Source organism: Prinia subflava, chromosome 10 (genome assembly GCF_021018805.1).
Source record: "Prinia subflava isolate CZ2003 ecotype Zambia chromosome 10, Cam_Psub_1.2, whole genome shotgun sequence".
NCBI lineage: Eukaryota > Metazoa > Chordata > Aves > Passeriformes > Cisticolidae > Prinia > Prinia subflava.
Window position 1 is genome coordinate 7,994,367 of NC_086256.1, and position 21,759 is coordinate 8,016,125.

The 21,759-nt window shown below is 43.2% G+C and overlaps 1 protein-coding gene across 1 annotated transcript in view; it reads left to right on the forward strand.

The window, feature by feature from the left end:
- TRABD2B (TraB domain containing 2B) overlaps positions 1-21,759 on the forward strand; it is a 269,261-nt gene that overhangs the window by 240,598 nt on the left and 6,904 nt on the right. The window contains exon 6 of the mRNA XM_063407122.1: positions 3,749-4,018. Within this exon, the coding sequence (XP_063263192.1) occupies positions 3,749-4,018 (270 nt within the window). The remainder of the gene's footprint in view (positions 1-3,748; positions 4,019-21,759) is intronic.

Consider the following 21,759-nt stretch of genomic DNA (forward strand, 5'->3'; position numbering starts at 1 on the left):
AAGCCACATAGGTTATTTGTTGAGACACCAAGGTTTTTATATTTGGACTTGGTTGTTTTAGAGAACTTGTTTTGCAGGACTGCACATCCCAGGGAAGGAAATTAAGGTCAGAGATGAGGAAAACCCACCTAAGGGCCTGAAATAATTTTCATTTCTCCAAGACCACCCTGTGTGGGAATGATACATTTAAAAATGGGTGGAACCTCTAAGCCTGGAATTGTATCAAGTTATTCATGAAAAGTCTCGGAGATCTTTGTGTGGACCAAGATATTTGGGTGGTACTTTCTCACTCTTTCTTCAGAAAAGGCACTGTGGCCTCACAAACTGAAAACTAGCCTTGCTTTTTCCCCGACTTTAAAAATAACTATGTATCTTGAAAAGCTGTCTCAGCAGTAGTGAAGGAATGGAAAAAAAAGTCCATTATATCCCCATGGTTTCATACAGTGCAGCTGTGCTAACAGAGTGCACAGAGACTGAGACCAGGGGAAAGGCACGAAATAGTCCATGAAATGAACAGTTGAATTTAACAGTAAAGCTTCACATAATGCAGAGATCGATTGTCCAGGTATCTGATTGCAGATGGCAGGGTTTTGCCATTATTTTTTAGGGGAAAAAATCCAGAATATTAATAAATTTGAGCCCTTTATATTAATAATTTTTTTACTGAAGTCAGTGGGGAAATTATCATCCTATAGAAATCTTTCTTACAAAAGAAAGAAATCTTTCTTACATCAAATTAACATCTTTAAATATTTTTGCAATATATTTGGATGAAATATCCATATTCTGTTTTGATTTTCCTTCTTGTAGAATGTCTGTAGGATGACAGTGGTATTTGAAAAGAACCAGGTTGATAATTAATTAATTGTATTTTTATAATATTTGTTGTTTCTTTTTATAGTAATTGTTATTTTTATATATAATATAATATAGTATAATTACTGTAACTGATTTATTAAATCAGTTTAAAGCTAACTTTCTTTTCTTTTAGAGGAGCAAGCATGCATCAACATACAACTTTCAAAAGTCTCTCTTAGGTCTCGGTGCAATTATTAGCAGTTACTAATAATTAAAAAAATATTAGTGCAGGCATAATGGAACGAATATCACCCAAATGTAATATGCAGTTGCCACAGTGGATCTATTCCTCCTGACTCGACTCTTAACATGCTGGTGGTTAGTTTATAACCCTCTTTAGGTTACAGCATTTTAACGTTTCTCCAGTGTTTATTTATTCTCTTCCCAAAGAATGTTCTGAAATATCAAGTTTACAACCTGTGGCTCATGTGATGGTAGTGGAAACAATTAAGCCAGAAACTTTCAAAGCCACCATTGGGATTTTGATGCCCAAAGTCATTAATTTTAATAAGAAGGGAGCTGCCAGTCGTCTTAAGTGGTTTGTAAAATCTCAAGCCATAAAAACACCTCTCTACTGGTTGCAGTTTACGGGGAGCTCAGAGCAAGGTAAACACGTGTAAGAAAATAGTAGGTGTTAAAAGGTGGAAAGTACGTGTTCAGATATCCCTAAGACCACTCAAGGAATCAAAGGGCAGCCCCAGCCTTGAGCTGGCACGTGGGGGCTGCTCCTGCCTGCAGCATCTCAGGGAGTTACTGACTGATCAGAGCATGAGGCACGGAGGAGGAAGTCCATGGAAACAGAAATCTTGGCTACAGCTCAGTTCCAGTGGCTTCCTGCCACCCACTGGTCTCTGCTGCTGTCTCAGGACCCACATGATGTCTGTAGGTGCTCGGTCCAGGTCCTTCCTACCTGCTTGTCCTGCCCAAGTTCACACTGTGTTATCCTCCAGGCTGCTAAATGGCTGCATTTGATGTCAATACTTGGCTGATCAACCATCGTGGTTGGATAAAAATTAAGAACCCTCCACTGTGGCCTGAGAGACCCCCCCAGTGCAAACCTGTGAGCACCTCTTCATTTATGTGAGTCTGGAGATGGCTTTGCCTCAGCCAGGAGCCTGTGCCATGGCCAAGGAGTTTGTAAAGGCTTTGGAGAGCACCAAGAACTCTCAAAGGATATTGCTGCACTGGGGAAAATTCACCCTCAACATGAAACATGAAAAAAAGCCTTAATGGGGAAAAAACCCCTCAGAACCAGCAGATCTGTGATATAAAATAGAGCATGGAGTGAGTATGAATGAGTTTGGAAAGGACTCACTGGGAGTCTGAATGCTTGGGGAAAGAAGAACAAAAGAGGGATTTTCTTGTGTGTTTTATTAATAAAACCAACCATGAAGACTTTTAGAATTAGTTTTAGAAAACTTTCTTTTTTTCTCTGTTGTATGATCTCTGGAGAACTTCATGAATGTTGGCTACAAGTGACAAAGTTACTGTGGTATTTGCCAATGAGTGTCATAGCAACAATAATTAATTATCAGTAGGTATTGGAAGGACTTCTGGATGAAACACAATGCAGTGGAAACAGAGGTGACCATCAAGACTGGTATTGTAACAGACTTCAAGAAAGTCAAAAAGAAAAAAAAAGCTTCCATTAGTAGTAGATGTGACTTTTTTGGAAGAGAACAAAATGTTCCATAAATGAAACATGTGGTTTCACTTGCGGCACATTTTGTACATTGTCACCAATGAAGTTTAGGATTTTTTATTACTTTTTCATTAAAATGTCTTACTGGTTTCACTCAGGAGGCAAAATTTTTCACGTGGCTTTAATTGTTTCTGTCATAAAAGTCATAGCATCCATGTAATAGAAATAGTTTTGCAGACCACAGCTTCATATTGCCTATTAATTCTCTCCATTTTCTGTATGTACAACTCATTGGCCCATCCCAGGGACAGGAAAATATCTTGCAATTAAGACTCAATATGAACTTCTGCTGAAGTTAGTGGGGAAAAATAACTTTATGTCAGTCCCGGTTTATTAGATTTTTGTTTCAGCTATCTTAGCTCACAATAAGTTCACGTGGCTGCATACCAAAGGAGAGAGTTTATATTGACTTTCCTCTGAAATCAGTGAAACTCTAGATGATGAAAATAAAAGGTCTTTTTCTGCATCATTCCAGCCATGTACAAGAGGTGGTAATACTTCAGACAGGATTGAAGAGCTCTGGCAGAATTGTTTCAAGGAGGCTTTGGACAGGTTATTTACCTCTTTTTTCTTCATTACCTGCTGGAGTTCAGGTCTCTCATATCCCATCCCAGCTGCCAAGTTTCCATGCTTCTGTCATCAGTCATCAGGCTTCCTTGTCCCCAATCCTGACTGGATGAAGAGACATAATTCTTGTTGCAGTTAAAACAATGACTTGTTTTCTACTGATGATATCTAAAGGGGGAAAAAAAAAAAAAAGAAGAGATATGAGAAAAGAATGAGATAACTTGTGTTATCTCTTTAATTTAAGATCAGCTTCTCTTCAGGTATCTGTTTTCCTCAAAGGGAGTATTTGCCAGCTTGGAGAGAGTTTTGTCATTGGATCTTCAGCCCAGCAGGGGAGGCAACATTGACCCCTACCACAGATTCTAAGGCCTCTAAGAAGTCATTAAAATGCCAGACAACAGCAATAGAGTATCTGTTGCCTTTTCCCTGTTTTTCAGTTAAGTGTTTACTTGAAAGCTTCCTAGGAAATGCCAGTGCTGTCTTTACTCTCCACCCCAGAGCAAAAGCTTCATGCACCTTCTCAGCAGTCAGGGGCACCCACCAAGCAGTGCAGTCTTCTGCTTTCACCTTTGTTTTGGCACCCTTCCTCCTTTACTCATATTTAAACGTTGTGTTTTGCAGTTCAAGGACCACAAAGACGAGCCCAGCCTTGCAGGGACCCTCAGTGACAGCCCTGCCCCCTGTCCAGCTTTCTGAGCAGGTGCCACTGGCACCTCCTTCCCTGAAGCCACGGCAGATGGACGAAGAGGACAGCCTGTCTCCTCACCTCTTGTTGCCTGACAGCATCAGCCAGCTGGAGGAGTTTGGCAGGCAGAAGAAATGGCACAAGAAGCAGCACAAACACCATCGCCAGAGGCAGTTCAATGACCTCTGGGTGCGGATAGAAGACAGGTGAGTCATGGCTGGTGTGGTCCCTGTCCTCCTGCTGGCTCCTAACTCGATGCAGATCCCAGCTCTTGTTTGATTAGACCATAGGGAGGGTCGAGCAAAGGCTAACTGGGAGACAAAGGGAGTGAGATGATGTTTTTGTAGCCTAATGAAGAGCTAGGAGGAAAACAGGCATGCACATAGGCATGTTTGATCTAAAAGTAAAGAGGAAAAACAAGGTTAATGCTTAAAATATTTAAAATACACAGAAACAAAGACTTGTCAGAGTAAAAAACAGGAAAAGGAACAACAATAGAAAATACTCTGTGCTTGTCCTTTTTCTTTCAATAATTATTTTCCTATCTGTACTGGCAGTTTTCAGCCCAAAGGCTTGCCCATCTTGCAACCAGAAATATTCCTGAGAGTTTTTAAGATCTGACAAATCTGACTTTTAACCTTCTTAACTGTGTTGTGAGGCTGAAATGTTTTACATCTCAGACTGCATTGAAAATAGCAAACTGAAGCAAAATGAAGTACTTAATTAAATCCTCTCTGTGAAGAGAATAGAGGTAGGCACTTTTCCATGGCTACTGCAATCTTGGTCTGAGGTTAAAAACTCCCATTCAGTGTTTGAATAAGAGCCTTCATGTTTGACCAGGGCTTCTCAATGTGTGCTTTTAGGATTCCTGGGCAATTTATTCTCCCACCTCTAAAGCTCTTAGTGCCTTTATCCAGGCCAAGTCATGGGCAGATAAACAGCCACAATGTTTATTGATCTCTAACAAGTAAAAGGAACTAAATAATATTTTGGGAACTTGCTGCTCACCTACACATATAATGATTGTCTTTGAGCATTGCATATTCCCATTTTAATAGCACCTAAATTCCTTGCAAGTCTCTCAGAGGTTGCTCCCTTTGCTAAGAAAAAAAAGCTTCACATATTTGTGTTTTCAGATTTTTATTATTATTACTATTATTTTTATTCATTCTTTTTAATGGAGCAGTTACCTCATTTTTTGTAGTTTATTGTTTTCTCAGGGTGAATGATGTAAGGGTTGCTATTAAGGTGGTGCATATTAATCTTAATGTAATAAGGCTGTTTCTGAGGTCAGTGCCAGCCTTGTAAGAAGGATTCATGTATTTTCTTTTCAAAGTGTGTTTGGTGGTTGGATCTCCTCCACAGAGGATGTTTAAGCATGAGCTAAGTGGCATTTGGTTCACCATAGCTGAGTGCCTCAAATACAAGGGACTTTTCTGTCCTTCTGCCTGGGGTCTGCTGACTTGTGGTGTCCCACAATGTCCCAGCATGTCACAAGGGTCTGTGGTCCAGTTCTCCATGTGTTGTACAAGTGAGGTGTTTAAACAGAGCTGGTGGGAGCCTGGCACTTGTGTACAATCCTCCTACCCCTATCCTATCTATCCAGAAAGGATATTGGGTATTGGCGCTGGAAATGTGCAGTTGGGAGCTTAAAGTGGTGCTTACCGATTTTTGTGCCTTTTGCTGGTTTTATTAGATGTTCCTAGGAAAGGTATTTAAGAGGTAGTTCCGAAGGTTAGAATTAAATGATTTGCTCTGTGCTCCTGTACGATTTCATCTGAATCAAAGCCTTTTATCCCTCTATTTCCATTCCATAAGGGTGGAGAATGGGGTGAGGAAACGCAAGTTTCCTCTCCCACTACGCTGGTGATGAACCAGACTCTGTGTGTTGCCTGCCTTGCTGAAAGATCCCAGGGAGATGTTAGTGGGAGATCACAGGCCGAGCAGTGAGGAAAGGCTGGAAGAGGGGAAGCCTGCCTTAGTGCTTTCAGATGGTTTTAGTGCTTCTACAGTGCTGGAGTAACTTCTGGTGTTTTCCTGGAAACAAAGCAAAACAAAAAGTACAAAAACACGAAAAAATACAAGTTCACTAAATCAGAGACTCGCAACCAGCTCTGGTTTCCCCATAAATTGGATGGGGTCTCAATTTTCATAAACCAGCTGCTGCATATTGTGCTTTTGGCAGTTGGGTTTCATCAGCATTAATTGCAAGCTGGACTCTGCACAAAGCAATAAACAGTGAGTTTCTCTCTAACTGGTTCCTTTCTGATTGGCAAGAAAAGAGCAGAAATATGTGTCTGTGACCAGACCTTGTATGGTGATCATTTTTGGGAGGAAACAAGCAGGGTGGCTGATCATACGGGCAATAGAGTGTCACCTGTGCAGGAGAGGAACATGTGGACTTCTTTGCATTGCCTCAATAATGTTTTAGCAGTGAGACTTAGCACTCATTTTTGAAGGGTCATTGGTATGTTAGGGAGTTCCCACTCTGGCCTGTCCCAAAAGTTCATAGTGCATTTGCATACACTTCAGTTGGAGTCCCCCATGTTCGCTATGGGCTGAGGTCTCTGCATGTAGTGTTATCTTCAGCTATGGCCTCATATTTCCAAATGGTTGTTCTTCCCCTTCCCTAACTCACCAGTTGTCACCTGAAACTTGAATTGTTCACCTTTGAGACAAAGTAGAGGGATTTAGGTCTTTGTTACGGCTTTTGGGGGAAAGCTGCATAAAGCTCATTGTTCCTTTGTGAAGTCCTCAGAATTCAGCTGTTGGAGCTGCCTTTCAACTTGAAAAGTCAAAGAGAAATATACAGGTGGAGGACAAATCCAGGCGAATTTAAACCAGGTTATTGATTCCTGTATGAACCTCATTGAACTGTGAAATGACTGTGGTTCATACAGCTCTTTTCCAAAGCTTTATTGACCATGGATTAGAGAACTTTATGAGCCATGAATTGCAGGGCTTTTATGGACTGAGCATTTCTAGGCGATCTCATACACTTCCATGGAAATCTTAGGGTGTTTTCTTAAGCTACCAACACAGAAACAAAGGAAATGAACACAGGAGAACAATCTTAAAGGAACATCAAAGGCCTGACTCCAACCTATAAAAGCCAGGAAATCCATAATTAATGGTTCCACTAAGACTTCAGCTCTCAGTCATTCAGGTCTGATCCAAGGTTATGGCTACAATCTGAAATGGCCTCGTGCACAATGAGTCATCATTTAATGCCACACATCATTATTAGTATTTACTTTCAGTTATACCTTGGAGATGGTCCTTTTCTTTTTGTTCTGTCTTAGCAGCTGAGGCATTTGAGTTGGCACCCCTGGGTGGACAGTGTTTAGATTTGTGTGTTGGAGTACTGCTGTGGAGGATGAGAAAGCTTCTGCTCTGTCTCCTCCCTGTCTTTGACAGAGCTAAGATTTGCTGATCTCCTGGGTAACTGCCTGCACTGAAGGCTATTAAAAAATAAAAAATGCTGATGAAAAGTGTGGTTTCCTCTCCCTTCTGCCTCCTTCCCCCAAAATCTAAACAAACTGAAAAAGTCCTGCCTGACTGCAGTTTCTGTTTGAAATGGTTTGTCAAGAATCAAAATTAAATGGAGATTTCAAGTAGCAAGATTTTTTTTCTTCAACTACTTGATTTTGCAGAAATGTGCAGATCTGAAGTTTGTCCTTGGGAGAAATTTGAACTTAGACAAAACTCAAAACCCTGGCTATCCCCCATAGCCAAAATCCAGCTGGGGCAGGAGGGAGGGGAGGCAAAACCCTCAGGCTGCAAGGCTGCAGTTCGGCATACAGAGTATCACTGTTGCTGTGGACACTAGCTAGGTTTCCCAATATAACATAAATAATTAATTACAGACCATTCACTGGCTTTTCATGACAAGATGCTCAGTTAATTGAAAGAATAGAGAAATGCCTGTGAGGTTTCAGAGTGGTCAGTGAAGGGAAGGTCAGGATTGCACCTTTGTTGTAGTAGGCAAATGGTTGAAGGATACCAACAAAAACCAGAACAGAGAACCTCTCCCAGCTTCTGTGGGGAGTTTTCCTGGGATCTAAGGCAGGGAGGGAGAAAAACTCCTGGAAAAAAGGAGGGAGGGGAGTTATTAACTGGGAGGGTGTTGCAGGAGGGGTGAGGTTTGGAAGGAGCAGTGGTAGCTAGGGGATGTGAAAGAAAAAAGTACAGTGGTGGGAAGAAAAAAAAGTAGAAGGGATGTAATGAGCTAGTTAATTACCAACTGCCAGGGAAGAGATCTGGATGAAGGTGGTATTTGGAAAGAGGCTAAGGACACACACACTTCAACGGAAAAGAAATTAAGGGAAAAGAATTGTGCTCAGAAGAGAAAGAAAGAAATTCTTGTCCCATATATAAGCTCAGCCCTGCAAAAGCTGCCATTAGTGGAAATGAAATGAATTCTCCCTGTAAGTAGAAATGGCAGCTCTCTGATAGCCCAGTGCAGACTATTCAACCCCAGATGAATGCAATAACATCACAAATATCAATTTATTTTGGAAGAACAGTTGTTTTAGGGGGGAAAAAATGTATACCAGTGATGGATGAAGGGAGACAATATGTAATAAACTACACCGAGTTTGCCTGTACAGAGTGAACCTTATCAGTTTGGATGGAATTTAAGCACTTAGCCTGTTATCCTTTCTTTCAAGACAATGCAGTGATGGAAAACAGAACTCTGTCAACTCAGACAAACTTTTAATTCCACTTAACTGCATCTGAAAGGTAAATTTCAGTAAATTAATCCAAATTGCTTCCTTTTCACAACACATGGTGCTGAAATACAGTACTTAACTTCATTAAAGAAAAGACTGCTTTTATTTAAAGGAGACCTAGACACCTTTGAAGTCTAACAGGTAAATTGTGGTCAGATGATTTCCCTCCATATGGTAGCTTTGAGCTTGAAATTTCCATCACTGGGGCCTTGTTTGTTTAAATTACCCTGTCTGCCTCCCTGGTCAGGACACTGCTCAGGGAATGCCTCCTGATGCTCGTGTGGAGGGGGATCACTGCCTCCTCCAGCCTGTGCAGCCAGGGAAGCAGTGTCACCTTTGCATTTATTGGCCCTGTGTTCAGCCAGGGATGAGGACACAGCTTTAGCACCTCTCTGTCCTGCAGTGAAGCTGTCTCCCTGTGGGATTGCTGCAGCAGCCAGGGGCAGCAGGAGTGTGGGTGTGTTGGGAGTCCCACCTTCCCTCCCTTGTCCCACCTCATTGCTGTCACTGTGGCCCCTTGACTTCCCTCCAGCACTTGTGTCTGCCATTTCCTTCACTGTTCTTCCAGCAGAATTTCCTTCTTGGAAATCTTTCCCAATCCCAGTCCCTATCAGTGAGTGCCCCCAGGCTCCAGGGCGTGGCATACAAATATCTGCAGCCATCAGAAGAACCTCAGGGTTTGTCAGTTTGGGTGCAAGAACGTTCTGTGACATGGAGTGGTCCCAAAACACCTCCTGGACAAATGCTCTCTCCTGGTTCCTTTGTAGAAGGTGAATCTTTATATCTTGATCTGGCCTAAATTCTGCTCTTAGTTTGCCCAATTTTTTTTGAACCCTGGTGGATATACAGTGTCTAGAAGAAGACATTTTGGGCAGTTTAGCAGTGTGTCAGCTGGTCCTTCTTTCTCCCAGCACTGCCTGCCTCTCTCAGACGTGCCATCTTGCTTCTGTGAAGGCATCCTCAGCTCCTCCTGAGCAGAGAGCCAAATGTAGGGAAATACTGCACGTTCCCCTCCTTAGTTTTGTCCTGTTTCCATATGATCCCCCTTTAAGGTGAGCAGATGGCTCAGTGCCTCCTTTAAGCAAGCCTCTGGCAGCTCTATCATCCTGCCCTTTGCACAGCCCCAGGTACACGAGCCCTCCAGTGAAAGCAAAGTAGGAGCACGCCGTAATCGGCGCGGTAAAACCAAGAGGTAAATCTCCTGACTGTAACAAATGATACGGTGATGACATATCCTCCCTCCCTAGATGATTTTTATTGAGGCTTCTTGGATTATCATGTTGGTCAGAGTGCACAGAATATATTAATTAAAGCTGTGGAGCCTGGCCTCAGCACACAGCTCTGTAATGCATCTCAGTAACGACGGGAAGTCCTGACATTCGTGTCCAAACCTGTAGCATCTCCGTGCTAATAGACCTTCCCTGTCAGCTGGCCGTGACTGATAACTTCTTTCCTCTGGTAAAGTCAAAGAGTTAATTTGTTACCCTCCAGATGGGGCTGAAAAGATGTGCAGCCTCACTTTTACCTGCTAAACACATGAAAAGATCCGTGTGTTTTACTTTGCTCTGTTCTTAATAATGTGCTGCCATGTGGGATGAGGCAAACGCAGATAAAATTAGATAAAAACAAGCAAAAGCCTTGCATGTTTACTTTCCCTATTAAGTATCTCAGCACCAGTATGACCTATTCATATGAAGCAGTATGCAAATGCTGTTTTAATGAAAGCTATAAATACCTGAAAGTAGAATCATTAAAGAACACAGAAGTCTTTTGGAAACGTAATTTGTGTATAGATTTCAGTTTTGTTTCATTAAACTAAATTCTCTATTGGTAATGCGTTAGGTATTTTATTTTAGTGAAATTTAAATCCATCATGAATATTAAATCCATATTTCTTAAGGCGAACGAGTACAAAATTGGAGCACACAAGTTAGGATTTTTGAACAATGAGGTATTTCTCAGCACTGGATATCCAAGAGCACTTTCTGCTCTCTCCTCCTCAATGCTGATTAAGATTGAAAATACAATGCAAGATGTTTTATGGAGCCTATGAAGAGCTTTCTTTTCCTTTCTTGTTTTTTACTTCTTATTTGAGATGTGTTGAGTAAAGATAGTCTGTAATATCTATTTATATCTGTCCCAGCTTGATGTATTTCTGAGTGGGGCTGGACACAGCCCTACAACTGCTAACTTTGTAAGCTGCCTAAGATCTGTCTGATGCAGCACAAACAAAATGTTTTCTTAGGATTCAGTTTCAAGAAGCAGCAGCAGCTGGGTTTAGATGATCTCTTCCTCTCAGATCCCCACTTGTTGTGCTGTTTCTCAGCCAGTGCAGCCTCATTTCCTCATCCACTGCCAGGACTTCTACAACCTGTTAACTTTTCAGTTCCATCTTTCTCCATTTCCTGCTGAAATATTCTCTTACTCCAGTGCTCTTTCTAGCTGCCTTTTTAAACTCTGGCTGCACATGCTTGTATGGGCCCTGGAGAAAGGATTAGGAAGGGACCCCTCCTGCAGCTCCACCTGCTGCACTGCTCCTCTCTGAGCTCAGTTTGCAGGAGGCTGTGATCACACAAACACTGCACTTTGTAGTGTTTAAATTGGGGTATCTTGGAGCCTGCAGCCCTCAGCAGAATCTCTTTGAGATGGGGACATGTCTCACTTGTATCTCATATATCCTTGCCACCTGACATTGATGCAGACTGCAGTAAGAGGGAGGCAGAGCTGGGCATCCTTCTCCTTCATTTTTTGACCAGGAGGTGCATCTCCTCCATGATACTTCATCATCTTTGCTTTTCATACCATTTTCATACAGGTGTATGTGTGTCCAGCTGTACTGCAGACTGGGCAGACAGCATGGAATACGTTCTTTGCTAAATTCATGGATATCACAGAGCAGTCCAGGCTCTTTCTGCTGATGCTTTTCCTTCTCTTGACACCTTGGCAGCCTTCTGAGCAGCCTCTGTGGTGGTGGCCAGTGCCAAGAGCATTGGGGTGAACTGTGGTCTAGACACCTACAATAAGTCATTAGCAAAACCTTTATGCTCATGGATTGAATCACTTTGATATTTCTCGGGCATCAGAAATGCACTCATTTGGCACTAAGCTGAAGAAAAGGTGCCTGTGGTTACAAATGTAGGATCACATTTCTTTAACCTGTGGTTTTGTTTTAACATTAGTGTTGAGCTACCATGGTCAAATAGGTTAGGCTTTGTTTAACATCTTGAGACTCCCATCTACAACTACTCAGTCATAAAAACAAAGCTTCAGGATTAGATTTGTAGTACAAAGTGTCTCCTGTAGAGTGAGGCAGAAAAGGAGGGCGCTTATTTCACTGAAAGAGTTAAAGCTAAGTGAGTTAGACTGTCTTCTGTGTTAATGCAAGGCTTTTTCCCCAGCTATTTTTAGCCTGTTCCAGCAGTGTGTGTCCCACTGTGGTCTGGTGTGCAGTGAGGTTTGCAAACACTTGTGTTTCTGTGTTGTGAGAAGAGAGCATTTGTGTGTTACTGGAGCGTGTGTTCCTGAAGGGAAGGGCAGGCCATGCATGTGATCCACGCATGTTTTTGTTGTTGCCTGTGAATAACCATGTACAGCAAATGGGCTCTGGAAGGAAGCTTGTTAGCAGATGTCGTCATGGCCCTTCCAATTTATAAATACGAGCCTTGACATTTATATTTTCCATGTCCAGGGCTTTCACTAGCCAGATGTTCTGAGAGTTGGCTTCTTGGAGTCTTTCACAGTGACTCCTCATGGCATATTATCTATTGCACACACACAAACACATAAAAGTGATCTGGCTCTTATCAAACAGATAGGATGGGAAAATGCACGCAGTACCCTCAGGTAATTCCTCTAAACCTGAGCTGCATTTTAACACAGCTCTACAAAACACTTTATGTTCACTTAGTTGAAAAATAAGTTGTCTGGTTTAACAGGCAGAGAAAATTCAATACCCAGTAGCACATTTGCCCTGCAGTTTAGGGTGGGTGAGGAGTGTGGTTTGTGTTAACTCAAGGCTGACTGCAGTTGCAGACACTAAAAAGTGCTGAATGGGCTCATGCCCAGGCTGAGTTTGATTCCTCAAACATGTGAATGGGTAGTAAAGCACCTGCACTCCCTGTGTTGCAATTCTGGATACAGAGGTTTTTCCTTTGTCAAGGGAAAAAAATGCCGGAGTAAACCTGCTCAAACACCACAACCCTAATTTGGAATTTTTTATTTGAGTGGCCTACATATCCAGCAGTATCTAAGCCCCGAAAATTGCAAATCTGCTGTTCCTCTTAGCAGAGCTATATAAAATCCATAAAATATAAAAAAAATCATCTTCCAGTGAGTTACCGTAAAGAAAGAGAAATGTCTTTGAAATTCAGGGGAAGTGCAAACACACAGCACTGTCAGTGCTAGCCCAGAGGAAAAAGGTAAAGGATATGGGATTTATTTCTGGTTCTGCTATTCCCCTCCTGACTAGTGAGTTTCATGCCCTGGAAAATGAAGTGAGGAAAGCTATGACAGGGAGTAAGGCCACATTACTATTGTGGTGGGCAGCTGCTTTATAGGAGGGGTTTAACCACGGTTATATTGTGGTATCTAATAAGACAGATTCATTGTGGAGTGAATCAGGAGGAAATTGGATTCCCTTACACTCCCAGGAGCGTGGGGTGCGCTGCGGGCTGGAAACCCAGCAGGATCCCAGAGGGCAGCTTTGGTCTAACTCCAGTTACTCACTGGGGTAAAGCAGAAGTAGGATTTATTTGAATTCATATGGTTTTAATGCTGTGAGAGCCGGGTTCCTGCAATTATGAAAATGCCAGGCCAAATTCAGGTTTTGCTCAGATCGCCTCTTCACAATTCCTGAATAACTTAACTGAACAAAGTGAGCTTTATACCTGGGGCCTAAGCCCAGGCTGGGGGAGCCAGGCTTGGTGCCTGGGAGCTGCTGGCTGCCAGGGATGCCTCGTGTGGCAGAACCGTGGAGAGACGTGCTGCAGCCCACGCTCTCAGGAGCTCAGATCTGCAGAGACACTCCAGGGTCTGTGCTGTGACACCCAGCAGGGAAAGGTTTTCCAGTCCTTCCAGCCCTGCAGGCCAGCAAGCAGCTTTTTATGAGCCACTGATGGCATCTCCAGGCTTTCAGAGGGTTTGGAAGTGCTTGAGGGGAAGGAGTTTGTGCTGTGACTGCTGTCACCATATTTGCTTTGCCAGCAGCAGGAGGAACACAAACCTTGTGGCCAATGCAGCACTTCAATGTGCCTGGTAGATGTGCTCTGTGAACCTTTTTTTTTAATTTTATAAGTAAGTGTGTTGGCAAGTAAAAGAGGCCAGTGCTTTTATTCAGTGGTACAGGCTTGAATTCGATACTGCTCCAAATAACAGGTTCAAAGATCTGACCCAATCTTAATTATTCTTACTAAGAGAGACACTGGTAAAATACAAGCAGTGAGCAGGAAAGTGAGCCCAGGGAATTACAAAGAAAAATGTGATACAGATTAAGCAAAGAGAAAAACTGTTATGTGGAGATGGAAAAAGAACAGGGAGAAGGAAAAAGAAAATTAAAATCAAGTGGGAAAATGCATTATATTGGACATACATTTAAGCTAGTTTATATTTTGGTTGTTCATTCTGTTCCTTAATACATTGCACAGACATCTCTATAACTGAAATAATTTTATCTTAGGGAACAGTCTCCGAGAAAATACTTAATTTGACAGGATGTGTTAGGTATTTCCCCACTACCACCTATTCTAAATCATTTTAAAATCTGGAGGGGAAAGTCGATGTCTTTTACAGTATTTAACAAAAAAGTGACAGGGTCAAGTGTATACATCTCTACGAATGTATGTGTTCCCCAAGCACATCTAAACATGCATGGTTAATTCCGTGCATCTGCAAAAAATATTTGAGCCATAGGGCCCACACAATGCCAAACAAACACTTGAGTACACAGAGGAAAGGGCAGAGGAAGTCACTCTGGTTCTAATTAATTGAAAGGTTGAGCCCGAGATGTAAAAAATGGATTACAGTTTTGACCACCCCAAAAATATAAATTCTTTTGCACGTGGGGCTGTATTGGTAAGAGCAGGCAGTTTGCAAAATACAGGCAAAAACCAGATATTCTGCTCATGCTTGGGATTTGGTTCCAAACCACCTGGTTGCAGCTCCATCAAATTAACTCCTCATGTGTTGTGTATCAGCAGGTTGCCCAAAAATCTTCACTGGCAGGGTATTTCCAGGGCTAAGCCCATCTGTGTTTGTGCCCTTGATGTTCTTGCTTACTTTGGCTGCAATAATGCAGTCATTATCTGTCCAAGGAGCAGTGGAACAAGTCCATGGTTATTTGAGCTGTGATGATGAGTGCCTTAATTGCACACACAAATCAGGTACACAGCCAGATGTGTGCAGTGGGTGGGGGCGAGTTTGGGGATGGTTTGGAGCCCACATCACTATTTAGACTATGGTGAGCACATCCTGGCTCAGATGTCAGTGCAGAACTGGTGGAACAAAGGGCTCTGAGCTATCCCCTCTTAGCCAGGGCCAGGGTAAAACTGGGATGCATTATCCCAGCTCTGTGATTGCCTCTTCCCACTGCAGAATCACAGGGGATATTCTTAGGATATTAGAGAATCATCAAAGCATTTCTTAGAAGGGCAAAGGAAAGAGCTAATGTTGTCATCTCCTGTCTCAGGACCACCCAGACACTACTGCAAATCATGGGTCTTCAGCTACAGTATCTTGAATTACTGTTCATAGGGATTTTAAAGAATTTAATTTCTTTTTTTTAACCTCTATTTTTTTTTTTTTAAGGATGACATGTAGTTTCCTGATGGGCTGGTTTTAATAAGGTCAAAATCTTTGTTGTTGCCATATCAGAGAGGAATATAACATCTTTTAGTCATTAGATGGGAATGGGGTAATTACTCAGAGGGTGTGCTTCAAAGGTTATTGGTTTTTTTACAACATTCCGTGTTTTTACACCATTCTGCAGTTTCTGGAAAGAAGCAGCAGGCCTGATTCTGCCACAGCCACTGGTGTGTGTGCAGGATTTGGATTCCCTAAGTTTTTCTAAAGGACTTTGGGGCAGGACATTGAGAAGGGCCATGCACAGCCTCCTCTGGGGGTGAGGAAAGCTAAATCTGACTGTGAGGTGCAGGAATCCTCCCCACAAACTGGAAATTCACTTCAGAAAAGGACCTTGGGCTGTGCTGGAGTTGTTTCTCACCTGCTCATTCCCTCCCTCCTGTCCACTTTTGCCTCACTGTGTTCCCCAGCCCTGAGGCTGCATTGCTGTGACAGCAAACCCCCTTTCCCTGTCTCAGTCCCCATTGCCCCATCCATCCCTGTCCCCTGCCATCCCTGTCCCCTCCTCCAGCCCCACAGCAGATGATCCACCTTGCCTTAAGGACGTGACCCCCCTGTGGCTTTAGGATGCCCCTGCCCACCCTGCTGCAGGTCAGTGTCTCTCCAGGGCTGAATCTGTCATCACAGAGATGTTTTGCAGGTGGCCTGAGCCATCGGGACCTGCAAATGAGAGTGAGAGCCTGCAAAACACTTCAGGCTGTGTTAATGCTGGTGGTGTCACACCAAGGCTCCAAGGTCCTGACTCACAGCACAGTCGGGGGAGTCGTAGCAGTAAAGTGATTTAACGAGGTTTTGATGGTTCCTCAGTGGGTGACTCGGGGATAAAAACCAAATCTCCTGGCTTCCAGCCCACAGCCCATCCTGAGAGGGCCCCAAAACTGCACCTGAGGAATCTCAGCTGCATTTCAGCATTGAGTCTCCTCCTGCTTACACCACCATGGCCCCCCTGGAGCCACCTTCTCCTCGTTTGTGTCAAACTGCAGAGCCAAGACCCCATGGAGGGGACAGCAGCTGCAGCCCTGCTCTGCCTGGTGCCGGGCAGCTGCTGCAGGATGCAGAGGGGAGCTGTGTCCCACCAGCAGCTGCTTCTTGCACTGCAGAATCAGCAGTTTTCCTCTTCCCCACCCAATCTGGGAACCCATCCCTACCAGTCAGAGCCCCCTGTGAGGCCAGAGCTTGGTTGGGGTTCAGGAGACCTGAAATCCAGAGACAGGGATCTGTAGAAGCAGCTCATCTCACCAACCTTGGCTTTGAGGGGAAAGGGTTGTCCTCTGGAGATGTCTCGTTCCCTGGAAGCTGCAGCAGGAAGGCAGCTGATTATCTCTGGCTACAAGCCTGCATGACATGGCTGCAATTAATGCCACCTTGCAAATCCTGCTGAAGGCCAGGTCAGCTCAAGTCAGCCTGTGCCACTCTTTAATGGCACATTTAAGTATCCCATCCTTGTGTGCAGTGTCCTGCTCCCCAGCTGCATTTCAGTACCTGGTGACAGTGATCAGGGCATGCTGCTCACAGCTTTCAGAGCCACTGCCTGCTGAAAATTGTGTTTCCCTTTCCATCTTCTCCCTTGGTATCCTGTTCTTTCTCCTAGAGATGAGCCATGGCAGGTGTCCTAACAACAAGTGGAGGTGGGGGATTACACCTCTGGCAGGGTATTTGCACAGCAGGGAGGCTCACAGGAGGGGAATTGCTCAGTGGCAGGCTCCAGAGGAGCCAGAGCCAGAAAAGAGGCAGGATCAGAACTTGACACTGCTGTCAGATGGAGATGGTTCCCATTTGAGTCTCATTGGAATGAGAGCTCAGATGGACAGTGAAGGGCTGTGGAAATGCTCCTGGTGCTGTTGCTGACGTCTCTGTCCATCACGTGGCTGAGCCTGTGCTTGCACTGTGGGACATGGCCAGAGACCCAGGCTCCCAGTGACCCCAGGGTAACCAAAAAAGAGCAGGGAGGAGGCTCTTCTTTGGCTCTTGCCAGATCTCTGCTGGCCCCAAAGCAGCATGTGATAGTGCTGGCTCACTCAGACATGCTGAGGCAGTTTACTACACTACTGCAAATAAGCAGTGGCCTCCTCTGGACCAAAAACTGGATTCCCTGATCAGATCCAGGTTGGATTATTATTTTTTTTTTAATGAACTGAACCTTGTGAAAGCATGAGCCTCTTGGCCTTGGTCCCACCAGGGCTTTAGGATGTGCTGAGTTGTAGGTATGTGAATACTAGAGCTGGAGGCACTGGTGTGCTCACAGTCCTGCTCATCTGGGACCACGAGGCTCAGCATCCTGCAGGATTTATCCCTCAGGCTGCAAGAACAGTGTCTGTAAGGAAGATAATGATAAAGAGATAGATGGGGGGAACAGAGCCTGTGTTGATCTAAAGAATCCCTTCCAGAAATAGATAAAATAATAATAGGAACATTTCAGGAGATGGGGATTTCATGTTCCCTTTAAGAGGCTACTCCAGTTGTGTTCAAAGTTAAATCCTTGTGGCATTTTTCTAGTGGATTTTTTACCCCCCAACATACTCTTGTTACTCTTGGTTGAGCACCTATTCTTTTCCTTCAAATGTGTGGTCAGACTTCTTGCCAGCCAGCTCATTTACAGACTGCATGGGGATGGTCCCAGCACTTTAAGCAGATGTATTTTTCAAATCTTGATGAATAAATTTCGGTGACATAAATAGGCCTGGTTAGTTCCAAGAATAATTGTCTTCACTTGCAGAACATTATTTCTGATCACCAGAAAAATAATGTGATCAGTCCTTTCACATCTGTTCATTAAATAAAAAGGGGAAAAAAATGTAGGGCAAATTTTGTTTGAAAAGAAACAGGAAGCATATGCTTAATATCACTTAAGAAAACCCCTAGCCATCATAAGGTTAACATCAAATCACAAATGCAAAACAGCCATTCTTGTATTTACTCAAAAATTTTCTTTCACTTTACTAGCTTTTTAGGTTTTCAATTGAAACATGCATTTTTCAGGTTTCAGTCCAGGTTCTTTCATCAGATGCTATTGTAAGAAAAGCTGTCTGAGTCAACATTTGCTTACATTTATTAAAAATAGTTGTCTTGTGTTTACATAGTTCCTTTGATCCAGAAAAATCCCCAAACACTTTGTAAGTTATACTTGAAAGGGTTACGTCCTCCACCCTGAACAGAACCATGTTGGCACCAAGGCACTGCAGCAGATTAAAAATGGATAGAAATATCACCATAATTGGGTTGGTCCTCACCCCCTCAGAGAACCATCAGTTTTCCATGAGCTTCAGAACAGTTCCTGGGACCGTAATGGTGGTTTGGACTTTGGGGGCAAAAAGCAGTGCCAGTACTGTCTGTCCTCTTGGAAATTGCCTGGTTTTCCTGCACTTGGCAGATGCAGAGGTAGTGGTACCTCCTGCACCAAGCACAGGGCTGGTGGGATCTCACCCAAGCCTACTCTTCCCAGTTTGGAGCATCTCATTCCAGAGAAGTCATGGATCAGAGCCAGGGCAGAGCAGAGGAAAAAATAGAGGGAAATCACTTGAGGACTTCCAAAGAAAGGTGAAGGGAATTGTTTGTTTAAAAAAGAGAAGGCTGAGGTGAAACATGGTTAAATATGTGAAAGGCTGCTGAGAAGAGGACAGTAAACCTGTCCATGGGGACAGGACAAGTCATGACCTTGCACTGTAGCAAGGGAGATTTGGTGAAACATTAGGCAGGAATTCTGGGTGTCAGAAATGGTGAAATGCTGGAATGGACGTCTGGACAGACTCTGGAATTGCTGTCATTATCACTGGGTTTTTGAGACTGGATGAGACATAAATGTCAGGAGGGGTCTAGGTCTTGTTCCTGTGGCAGATGGACCAGAAAGATTCTCCTGGTCCTAACCTGTGTCCTTCTGCTGTGTTCCCTGTGGTCAGATGAACCCTGCTTACAGGCTGAACCAAGTCATGCTAAAAATTAGTTTGTGAGCTCCCTTCAAAGTCCTTGCAAGACAAACCAGAGCAGAAATTCCCTCAGTGGGTTGCTTGTGTGTTTGTTTTATTTTTCAGCTTTAAAATGCTCCCAAATCATCAAGGTGCTTCAGCACACCCCCAGCTTAGAGGGCTTGGATTATGTAATTGCATTCAGTAGACTCTGTGCACAAAGCCTGTGCCTGAGGCCCCATTTTTGGGGAAGGTTTTACACATTCTAATGATGGTAGGACAATGTATGAGTAATGCACTGATTTGAAAAACTGCCCTATTATCTGATCAAAAGAACAAGCTCATGAATATGATACCGCAGGTCATTTGGCTAAAACGTACCTGGAGTCTTCCAAGTTTTTAAAACAATCCCATACACAGAAGCAAAAAAGAGAGGTATGAACATCAGAGCCAGTGGTTGCCTGTTAACCACAGATCATGTGGAATGTTTTATTAAAGATATTTTTATCAGACACAAAAGGTTGAAATATAGAATATCCTAGTCTGGCAGGAGAAGATGTGATAATAATTTAGATTATTATCCCACAGATCTGTGATTCATTTTTATTATTCTCTATGTTCATTTCAGGAACGCTCAAATCCTCCCCAGGAAAGGTTTCTGGTTGAGTTCAGGGGATTCTGCTTCATCTTTAGGGCATGTCCAAGGGTCAGTGAGATCTACGTGCACATGCAAACGTGCTCAGAGGGAGTTTGCAGAAGTCATCTCCTGACACCAGGGCCACCTCTAAAATGAGGTTATAATCCAACCTGGCTGTCCAGGGCCCCTCTGTTACCCCTAGGAAGTGAAAGACTGAGCAAGAGTAAGACCCCCTAGAGACCTCTCTGGAATGAGGTGGACCAGCTTCTGGAAAGGTTTCTCTCCCCTTTCACTACAGAAACAGCCTAGTTACAAACTGGGACCAGAGTTTTTACAAGAACGTGTAGCATTTGGTAAAAGGGATAATTCTGTTTAAACATCTCTAAACCACCTTGGCAGTCAGCTAAAAGTACATTAAGAAAATGTTTTGTATGGATAAACCGGGATTCATTTGCTATTAGCAAATGCTTTGTGCACATTAGAGGAAACACACTGTTCTTCTCTTGTTAAGCACTCAAGGAGCTTTTGAAAATAAACAACCCCACCTAACAGTATTTATCTCAACAAGAATGCTTTTATACAAATGTAATGTCTTGAAAACAGAAAATAACCTAATTAACTAAGGAGAAGTGGTCAACAATTCTCAGGTCTTTGAATAAGGCAGAAAAGAAAATCAACAAAAAACAACCAATCAACAACAACAAAAAAATCCATCCCCCAAAAAACAAAACCAAAATACTTATGGAAGTTGACTAGAACACAGAAACATAAAGTGTTGATTTAAGGCTGCTTCAGGAATCCCTTAGATGCAGCTGGCTGATGAGTGGGCTTGTGATGCCTTTACAGGTTCCCTGGCCAGCCTGTGTGCACAGAACATCCCTGAGGAGCAGAAAGAAGTTTGTGCAAGGGAAACTTTAATCTCACTGGAGGATCAAGCCCATAGAATGTGTCAAGAGCAGGATACACACAAACTGGAAGCCCAAATGGCATTTGATGATTTTTTTTAATTAAAATTTAAATTAGATCCTCGTTGTAGTTTAAAATTTAATTTAGGGCAAAATTTTGTAGTTCTGTGACGTGACAAACCAAAAGATGGGGACAAACACCTGCCCATGCTTACCTTAAGGAAACCAGGTATAGGGGAAAAACCCAAGCTGTGATCTCAGTGCTGCCAGACCTGTGCAGCACATCATCACTCAGCAGGAGAAATGAGATCTGGATCAGAAACTGAAGCATGACTGCATTTGTGTTGGATTACTCAGAGTGTGTAGTACCTCTTTTTGTCAGAAGTTTGCTTTAATGATGCTTTGTGCTCACTGTGGGAAGGCTGCTCGTGCTGATGTTGCTTCTGTCACAGGAGCTTGGCCACCCAGTGCCTAACCCAGTGCCATTCCTGCCAGGCAGGTTGGGAACAGCAGCATCAGATTATTTTAGGATCAGCTCTTTGTGTTAAGTGACTGCAGCAGTTTCAATGCAGTACAGCAGAAACTCTAAAGCTGGGTGTCTTATATCATCACTTCAAGACATAAACCAACCACTCACTGTGGGAATTTAGAGAACTTTCTCCAACAAGCCTTGATTTCAGAGTTCTCTGTTCATAGCAGTTTGTCACTCTGGAACAAGCACTGCTCCTCAGTGTCAGAATCCTAATACTGGTTAGATGGATGATCTGCTCCCATTAAGCAATTCCTACGTCTTTAATTGAAGACTGCCTGCTCTTTTTACTCTAATTTGTTGCACATTAGTTAAGATCACATCTAGCTGCAGAACAACTGTCCCACCCAGAAGCTGTGGTGACAGTATAAATGATGAGAGAAGAA